At 35.1% G+C, this 10,462-nt stretch overlaps 1 protein-coding gene across 2 annotated transcripts; it reads right to left on the bottom strand.

Annotated features, from left to right (window-relative positions):
- Positions 1–1,332: 1,332 nt before the first annotated feature.
- LOC129927395 (uncharacterized) lies at positions 1,333–10,222 on the bottom strand. Of its 2 annotated transcripts, none has more exons than XM_056036291.1 (2): positions 9,992–10,222; positions 1,333–4,306 (listed from the first exon to the last, which is right to left on the bottom strand). In XM_056036291.1, the coding sequence occupies exon 2, from the start codon at positions 4,294–4,296 to the stop codon at positions 3,364–3,366; it is 933 nt and encodes a 310-aa protein (XP_055892266.1). In that variant the 5' UTR covers positions 4,297–4,306; positions 9,992–10,222; the 3' UTR covers positions 1,333–3,363. The 2 variants fall into 2 exon arrangements, with proteins under 2 accessions (XP_055892266.1, XP_055892265.1); XM_056036290.1 differs by lacking the exon at positions 9,992–10,222 and adding an exon at positions 7,879–8,031.
- Between the last annotated feature and the right edge of the window lie 240 nt (positions 10,223–10,462).

The following is a 10,462-nucleotide window of genomic DNA, read 5'->3' on the forward strand; positions in this document are numbered from 1 at the left end:
TCCTGCGAGAAAGCACGCGACATCCACATGTATCATCTTTTTGTAAAAATCGATTCTTTGCCAAATAGCAATGCTTAATTAATGAGAACACTAAACGTCCCCCACGTGTCAGGAACACACTAGGGTCAGGTTGACACAGGAGGGTTTTAAAAATCACAAAGACGGGATTCGAACTCAAGACGCTCAATTCGGAAGCCAAACACTTTACCACTCAGCCAAGCCTTTCATGTTTAAGTAACCATTTCTTAACACATACATAAAGTCACTGACTTCTACAGTTCTTGACATGAAATGTATGCGACGCTTATTATTAAGAGCGAGGTCAGACCAAAGCACTGAGCCGTAACAGATAAGTTTCAAGACTGACTGTAGTGAGAAAGTAGAAGCTAACATAGTACTTTTTGTCTCCCAAGTGTATATATTTAAACCTAGTTTCCAGATGTTAAACTAACAATCAAAATAAATGTAAGAACAAATTGTTGTAGCATGAAGAAGAATATTGAATTTAAACGAAAATAAAGAGACTGTGTTGTTACATCAACTCTGAGGCGACCTCTACGAGACCGTAGTTTGGTAAACAATGCAGATAAAATGGCAAGTTTCGTTTTTTAAAGTGAAATATTAAGAAATCGGAGGACTAGTGGGTAAGTGGTTAAGAGCTTGGCTTCTGAACCGAAGGGCCCGGGGTTCGAATCTCGACTACCGATCTTGGTGAAAAGGGGGATTTTGAATTTAGGACGCCCTTGAGCCAACCAAACTCCTGACCATAGGTGGGGAAAGAAAAATCGGTTGGTCTTTGTGCTGGCCAAATGAGACCTTGGTTTACCCTTTGCAATAGAAACACGTGCCCTTTACATCATCTGGCCTGTAAATCGCAAAATCGAAAAGGAAAACTTTTTAATTTTAGTATCAAATCGAAAGCTATTTTATTTCATGAAATCTAAACGTAATAAGAAAAAGACGTTATACATTAAAATATGGAAACAATGATACATACATGGACTGCTAAATACCTCACTAAATCGTAATCCGTCCGCATTGACCACTACATAAGCCAGATGGCTGTATTTAGTTGTTACAAAAGTATGTTAGCGATTCAAAACATGATGTAAAAAAAAAAATAGTTGAACAAATCGTTTGGGTAGCAGTAGTGTAGGAGTAGTGTAGGAGTAGTGTTATTGCTCAACATCTTTAAAGTGGACAGCCAGAACGTAAACCTAGATTCTCCAAGGTAACATCATCACACAGTATCTTCCCTAGTCCATTATCCGTATGCATTAGTAGGCAACAAGAGAAGCATCATTTCAAAGTAATCAAACAAACAATAGTGAACATGTATTTAAATACATTTTTATTTCAATTTTCTACAGTGGGACTGTTTCTTACTAATCTTACTATCCTCATTGATAAGCCAAAAGCTAGAGCATAGAATTCATTTAGTAAAAAAAATTGTAAAGTTCCCTTTTCAGACCTTGTGGTCTATAGGGCAGATGTAAAGGTCATCTGATTCTGTGGCCTACGGTTTAAGAGGGTGTCATGTGGCCATCTTTAACTCTAATGTCAAGGCTGTCCTACTGTATGGTTCTGAAACATGGAGAACAACTGAAGCGACAACAAAAAAAAAGTACAGACATTAATCAACAGATTCCTGAGAAATATCCTAAAAAAACCCCACTTGTATGACAAAGTAGAAAACACCAAACTGTGGGAGATGAGTGGACAGAAAAATATAGAAGTGCAGATCTTAGAGAGGAAGTGGAGATGGATTGGTCACACCCTTAGAAAAGATACCAGCAACAGAGCTAGGCAGGTCTTAGAGTGGAAACCCCAAGGAACAAGACGCAGAGGAAGACCAAAAAGAACCTGGCGACGCAGTGTACTAGATGAAGCCGAGAGGACAGGAAAGAGCTGGGAAGCCATCAAAAAACTAGCAAGAGACCGTGGAGAGTGGCGTGTTTTTGTCGAGGCCCTATGTTCTATGAGGAACTTATATGATGTGGCCAGAACAACGACCAACCGACTTTACTTTTCCCCATCTAATGTCAGGGCGGACTCAGAGGTGCCCAAAGATCTCGAAATAAAAAATCCCAGTCTTCACCAGGATCCGACCCCGGGACCGCCGGTTCAGAAGCCAAGCGCTTTACCGCTCAGCCACAGCACCTCCTATAGAATTCATTTACCTTATTTGAAATGTTTTACAAATATAAGAGAATCTCTCATTAGTGTCCGAAAACACTCTCTCATAAGAGGCATGTTAAATATCAGTAAATTACAATAGTATTCCGATGTACAATATACAAGGTGCTTGTGATTTTTTATAGTTGTCAGAGTTTTACCAGTAAGATATACAATGATTAGGGACACAGAGTAAGAATGCAAGTGAATAAACCAACATAAGGCTCCCATGCGTTTTATTAAAATAAAGAAACAGAATATCGGACATTGTAACAATCAACAAGCTACATCTACCCTCGACAACTCTCCAACTATATATAGTTGAAGATAATAGAGATGAGCCAATCTAAAATTTGATTTATTTTGGTATCACAAAAGGTTCCCACTCCTTTCCAGTCCAGCTTTTTCATTTGTTAAGACCAGGGCTAAATTATAAAGAAGAATATATCAATTTGTTAGTTACACTCACGCAATAACACATGTTAGTATTAAACAAGAAAAACATTTATAAATATATTTAAAAAAAAAGACAATAACTTCAATTTAGAACTTGTAATACTATTAAAATATAAAACAAAAAAAAAGTAATTAAAAATGATATTTGGTTTAAAACGTGGATCGAGCGCGTGATTTTGAGACCGTCAGATGCCTGGAAGTTTGTCTATCTATTCACCAAGTCAGCCAGCGAGAATTCATAATTTGGTGATTTATTATTATTATTAAATGGCCATCTAAATCTAATACTTCTACACATGTAGAGCTCTTAGGATTTAGTCTAGATCTATATCTCATTCTCGATCTAAAATAGGGATGCTATCATATTAGATTTACGTAAAAAAAAATTAGTAAAGCTTATATATTCTTTCAATCAAATTGAAGCAACTTAAAATTTAGTTATCGTATAATTTTGGAACACTCTGGCCTTACGGAAATTTGTCTTTCAACTTGTGAATTACACATTAATTTTCGTCATGTATTCGAATATTGAAAAGAAATATGAAAACGTCTGGTGCATTTGTCAGAAGACGTCTTTAGCTTTTCAGTTATTTTGGATGTCCATTGACCAATGAAGTCTAAATGATAGATATTTTTTTTTTTAATTTCTTGAGTAACAAACTATAGGGCACACAGTGAAGGAACATGTCATAAAAAAATACTCGAGTAAATAACAAAAATGTCACAGTGTCATTACAACTCTGGCAGTGTGCTGGAGAAAGCTGTCGCCCAGCTCAGCACAATAACCATCAGAGTCCCAGAAATGTTCGTAGCAATATTTGGAGGTGTGGTTAGGGTGAGATTCGTAGCACCAATTGGAGGTGTGGATAGGGTGGTGGTTGGGCTGCTGACTGACATTGTCGTCGTCTCCGGGCCGCAAGCTTCAAGCTTCAGCATATCAAACTCTGCATTAGTGCAGGCTCCGTCAAATTTAAAGCAGGCCTCGGCGTTATCGACCTTTAAAGCCTGGCAGTACTGAAGAACAAACACATAGTACCAGGCGTCCTTGCTATTTCCAGCACAATAAGAGATCATAGACTGACATTTTGAGGTCGTGCTCAGTAAGGCCGTGGTAAAGTTCTGATCCACAGTTGTGCTGTTGACACTGCATGCAGCTGTCTTCAGCTGGTTGAACTCGTCCTGGGTACAGTTGTGGTCTCCTGTAGTCAAGCATTGCTCAGAAGTTGTGCCGCCGACGTTAAGGCTCATGAGGGAACAGAACTGCTCCTGCTGCCTCACTGCCATGGAAATCACGGATGACTTAATGCAGGTGTAAATGTTGGACTGACAGCTGTGGGATACATTGTTCACGGCGGCATAGAAATTAGTCCTAGCCGGACTGACTTTAGTGTCCGTGACGTTACCCCCACACACCGTCACTGTTAGGTTGTTGTATTCATTTTCTGTGCAGAAACCAAGCTTCACTCTGTCAAAATACCCAGCATATATACTTATATAATTGCAAGATACAGTTAAGTTTAAGACTTCTGAGGAGTTATAAGCAACTACCAACTGGCATGCTGGTGTGTAAGTGGCTACAACAGGACCCAGGTCAGATGTTCCGGCATTCACCGTGGTCAAGTAACTGACAGTAACAGCTATCACAAATCCGGTTATTGAATTCATCTTTTGGCTACTGTGGAATAATTAAGAAATAAAATGATTACATTACTCATACAAGCCTCTGTAAAACAAGAGAAATAAGAATGGAGTTCAAAATATAGATTTCTTTCTTTCTTTTATACGTTTTTTACATGAAATATGTTTTGGACGTCAAATGTTTTTTTTTAATTTACATGGAATATGTTTTGCCATGAAATATGTTTTGGAAGTGAAGTAAATATTATTTTTTTTAGACATGAGATATGTTTTGGAATGAAATATGTTTATGTGCATGATATATGCTTTTTCGGCATGAAATATGTTTTGGAAACAGAAATATGTTTTGGACATGAAATATGTTTTTGGACATGAGATATGTTTTGGACATTATATGTTTTGAACATAATGTTTTGGACATTATATGTTTTGAACATAAAACATGTTTTGGACATGAGATATGTATTTGGCATGAAATATGTTTTTAGGACATGAGATATGTTTTTTGACATTAAATATGTTTCACATGAGATATGTTTTTTGACATTAAATATGTTTCACATGAGATATGTTTTTTGACATAAAATATGTTTTAGGACATAAGATATGTTTTTTGGACATGAAATATGTTTACATGAAATATGTATTTGGTATGAAATATGTTTCAGGATATGAGATATGTATTTGGCATGAAATATGTTTTTAGGACATGAGATATGTTTTTGACATGAAATTTGTTTTTAGGAAAAGGGATATGACATGAAATATGTTTTACATGAGATATGTATTTGGCATAAAATATGTTTTTTAGGACATGAGATATGTTTTGACATGAAATATGTTTTACATGAGATACTTTTTTCCGACATAAGATATGTTTTTGAATATGAAATATGTTTTGGACGTAAAATATGTTTTACATGAGATACTTTTTTCGGACATAAGATATGTTTTTGAATATGAAATATGTTTTGGACGTAAAATATGTTTTGGTTATTACGTCCTATCCCAAACCTCTTACAGAGAGGATTCGAACTTGGGACTATTGTGATGGCAGTCTAAAGTATACCACACGACCTACTGATATCGTTCTTTAAAGGAAAACAAAGTTAATAGGATATGAAAAGCCGGGCTAAACATGTCACTGCTAGAAAATCAACTAAAACAAACAAAAAATGTAAAGATGCAAACATTAAATTATTGATAGTTACTATCGCTTGGCACTAAGAAGTTTGTGAGATTAAATTCGAAATTATAAATTTATTTTTTTTTTGTTTTTTTTCTTTCAGATACCACTCTCTGAAACGTCCTAAAGAAATATAGATCTAGATAGAGATAGATAGATAGATAGATAGATAGATAGATAGATAGACAGACAGTATACATACATTCGTACACATATATCCGTTCTGAGGAAACAAAGGGAGGCTAATGCAGAAATCTTTCAAAATCCAATCTTTGTATTGTTTATCTCCCTTTTCCTACACACTCATTCTCATACCTAAGCAAACTTAACCGAACAATTTAAGCGGCCCTCGAAAGAAGAATGGCCGCTATTAGCTGTATGTTCCTTCTTGTTCGCTCGCCCCGTTTAGATCACAAAGTTATTGAAAACCTGATATCGTAACGGCTACCTTTTTATTTTCTTAAAGCTAACTATTTGATTTTTAAAAATTAAACATACAAGCAATTTTTCCATAATATACAAAATATACAACTATTTATTATCAATAGTAAAAAAAAATAAACATAAAGTAATAGGGAATTCTGTTTTCTCTGATTTTTAAAACATATATGGAAATGAATTTGTTTTTTTTCTAAAATAATATCATTAAAAAAAAATTATGTTCTACAAGCTACAAAAATCTTCAAGAAAATGTTTACTTTAGTTTTTAAATAGAAAGAATGCATTTGGTATTATGTAAGCCCAATGTACTTAAATACAACATTTAATAAACAGCGTTCAGTCGAGTTCAATTTGGACAAAGCAAGTGGCAATGCTTCTTCCTTGAGGCTTCGAATGGAGATTGTGCCCTTTACAATACCATCAATTTAATAGTATTAGATAGGCATAGCATCATATCATCTTAACAATCATTTGAATGAATACATATGAACATTAACAATGTAACATTGTAATAATCGAATAATAATAATAACATTCATATATCTCCGTACCCTGCGGTATCATGTCATCAGTCGACCTAACAATATAATAATATCGGAAACACTGTAGACAAGAACCTGTCACTTATTTTTGTATGGACGGAGTTGGGGGATGTCATTATTGATTGTTTGTAGTTCATAACTTCTGGTATTCACAATGAAAATATTGAAACCTGATGTTTTAAATCCATGAGTTGACCACTTCTGGGGGTCGATTCTGAGTTTGTTATTCTACACAAACTTGCTTTGCAATCTTCTTTTTATATGCATATGTTTTTTTTTATTTGTGTGTAATGCATCTATCTATTAATGACAAAAGCCTTTTGTCTATATGTCAATAATAATATGTAGAACAAAATCTTCTGACACATCTTACACGTAGCCTGTGTCTTTCATTACACAAGACCGCTTTTAAACCATTTAATCGTGTGATTCAAGCTGTCTGCAACTTTCGTGTCTTTAGAGCCAGAGGTCGGCACAAATACAAATGACGTAATGACGAGTTAAACAAGAAAAACTAAAAAAAAAATTAATAAAAAAGACAGCACCTCTTTTAGAGCGATTATTTTGATCTTAAAAACTTGTGAATGTTGAATTTAAAGAACACACACTTAATAAAAATACATTTTTTAATCCTATACCACTATTATAAAACTTAAAATGTAATAAAATAATTTTTTAAAATAATTTAAATATTTGGTTCAAACCATCAGCTGCTCCAACGTACGATGTTTCTGATTTGGCCATGTATATGTGTTCGATTATCTATTGGTATGTTCATTTTATGAGCATCCACATCTAACACTAGGCCTCTGAATTAGAACGCTTAAGATCTAGTCTAGTCTACTTCTATATCTAGATTATAGATATTTAGATGAAATGTAGCCTACGTAAAAATATAAATAAAGCTTAGATAATCTTTCAAGAACCTTATTGTTTTTTTGTTTTGTTTGTTTTTTTAATGATTGAATACTTCCAATGCTAGACCTTTACATCTAGACCTAGAAGACATGGCGCACATTTGTCCTGAACATTCATTTATTGAACTCTTTAATCAATAAAGACCACACAAAACATTAAGGGCTAGTTCACTTTTGGGGGCCGCTAATAAAAATGTATATTCCACGAAATTATTGGTTTCATTTTGAGAATGTTCTAAATGCCACAGTGTCTGAAGCAGAATAAAAGAAAACACATTATATTTTCTTTAAAATATTTATTTAGGTGCACTATATAATAGAGAGAAAAAATGTGTATAAAGTTAATATTGAACATTATCTATATTTATTTTTCTTGAAGTTCATACATTATATTTTCATTATTAAAATGTAGTTACGACTTCGAGTGCTTCAAGTATCAAACTAAATATGTTTGTATAAAATACATAGATTACGAACGCCTATTGATATAATTAGATTGCCACAGTAGATTTATATTACTTACTATTTCTTCTTTATTTAGCGAGCAGTGTCTCCAGGGCTATAAAATAAGTGAGAGGTTCATTTATACTTAGTCTCAGGACCAAAATAAGTGTTCCGTGAACTGGGGAGATATTGTGAAATCCAATTTTTTATGACGAAAAATTCATGAATCTACGTGTGTGTATACTGAATAGATTTATTTTTCGTCAGGTGGGAGCCCTGTTAAAAGAGGAGGGGGTGGGGGGAGTTGAACGACACAGACACAGTGTTACCTTGATGCACCCGATCATTTAGTAGTCTGATGTCACTGACAGTACAATGCTTTGGTTGTTACATTTATCGTCACGTTCTATTTCTTTCTTTCTCTTTCTCTCTCTCTTTCTCTCTCTCTCTCTCTCTCTCTCTCTTTTTCTTTCTCTCTCTCTCTCTCTTTTTCTTTCTCTCTCTCTCTCTTTCTCTCTCTCTCTTTCTCTCTCTCTCTCACGCATAAAAATACATACGTACACACATATACACAAACAAGTATACACATATATTAATAGCTGCACATGAAAACAGACACACACTCTTAAATATAAGTGGCAGACGTGGAGGGGTGGCTAAACAAGTGAGTAACTTTGTTGTTGTAGTCAATGTGTACAAACAATCCTCTGTGTGTGTGTGTGTGTGTCGGTCAAAACTGGGACAAAAAAGTTCTCGAAACAAAGCGAGATGTAAGTGTTACTCTATTCTCCGTTGAAGGGTTTAAGAAAAAAAAAAAGGCTATAGAGCCCCCAGCCGAGAGAGCATTACGACGGAAGAGTGATTTGAAAGAAAGGTTTTCGCCCAAAAATAGGCAAATATCTTATGAAATATTTTAATATTGAATTAAGTATCCACAAAAAGTCAACTATTGTATGTAGTTTGTTTAAGAGTGTTTTGGGGGTTTGGGTGGGGGTGGGGGGTCGTGGGAATGATACTAGAATTGTCAAGCCAGAAGTACAGACGTACCTGTGTGTGTGTGGGAGGTTCTAAGTCAACGTGACGTAATGTAATTCATGGGCCAATTTTATGTTAACAGCGTGAATTGCGGGGGGCGGGGGGTGGGGGGGGGGGCTTGTCTAAAATATTAGGTGAACGTTCAATGCGCAGGATGCTATAATTTAAAAAAGGATTCCGGCCAAAAAGTATCATGGAGCCTTTCAAATATTTCGAGAAAGAGCTGAAACGTAGAAAAATTCTTAGAGATTATAAGTAGGACTATTTTCTAAGGCGTAAGGTTAAGGGAAATGAGTGAGAATCGAATTTACCAGCCAAAAGTATATGTTTAGGAGGGGGGGGCATTATAAAACCAGCCGATCCTATCTGAAGCACATATTTACTAAAATTCATGTTTTTTTATGGGAAGGTAAAAGGGGGGGGGGAAGTGATACTAGATTTCACAGACCAGAAGTGAGTGTATTTGTAAGGGCGTTTTAAAGAGTGCCATTCCAATTTAACATAACAGATACTAGATTTCACAGGCCAAAGAGGGGGTTATTGAAATGTGGGCAGCTTTATCGGATGGGGGGGGGGGAGGTGCGGCAAAATATAATGAGAGCGTCACGATTTTAGGATGTAATAAGAAAGTGCAGCAAATAGTGTCATATAGTCTAACAAGTAGTCCCATGGTGTACTAACAAGCAGAAGAGTGTAAATTATACTATTTTTAGGCCGTGATAGGGGGAAGTGATATATGAATTTAAGAGTAGATCCAATTCAAAACATTTTTATATTGAAGCTAATGCAATGCATTGAGGAGCGTTTACTATGCGATTAAATTGTAATAAAAAGTAAAGGGGTTCATGACCAAACAAATAGTATTTAGCCAGGAAAAAAAATGGGTAATGCTAGTTTGTTTATATAATTATGTTTTGATTGAAAAAAATGTAACGTCAATAACTCGTAAACCAATGAAGAGTTTGAATGTGCAAGTGTATTTCAAAATGAGTTGTATTCTCATATACTGGTATGTATGTATGTCATTGTGTGTATATATATAGATATAGATATAGATATATTGCATGACGCGTAGGAAGTAAAGATCTTCTTTTTTGAAGTAACGTCTGTATCATATCAAATAAGATAAGTAACATATGTCTCAAAAGTTTACTCACGTGACACGATCATGTAAACGAAGTTAAATGTGATGTTGAAGAATGCGAATGTCGTGTAAAGCTGGGCTCTTGCTTCCTGAAGTACTCTTGACACGTGACAAGACAAATACTATAAACTGACTTAAGTCCGTTTCAGCAGACAAATATAGAGTTTATTTTACTACAATATTAATAATACTGCACGCCTTGTTAGTGCTACGAGTCAAGATATAATAAACAACCCTATCCGCATAACAGCGGTATTAAAAGTATCCAATATAAAAATAGGATCTTGAAATGTGGTGACCCAACAAAATAGGATAGGAAATACGAAAGTGTGTTATACTATAATCAGAAATCTGCGGCATCTTTCAAAACAGGGCGTAAGGAATTTGTATGACTATTGAGAGGACAACTATATTGGTCGCGAGAGACGAGACCGCAGAGTGAATCCAAGATTTCTGATAGCATAATGCAGGGGTGGGCAACCTT

The sequence above is a fragment of the Biomphalaria glabrata genome, chromosome 7 (genome assembly GCF_947242115.1).
Source record: "Biomphalaria glabrata chromosome 7, xgBioGlab47.1, whole genome shotgun sequence".
NCBI lineage: Eukaryota > Metazoa > Mollusca > Gastropoda > Planorbidae > Biomphalaria > Biomphalaria glabrata.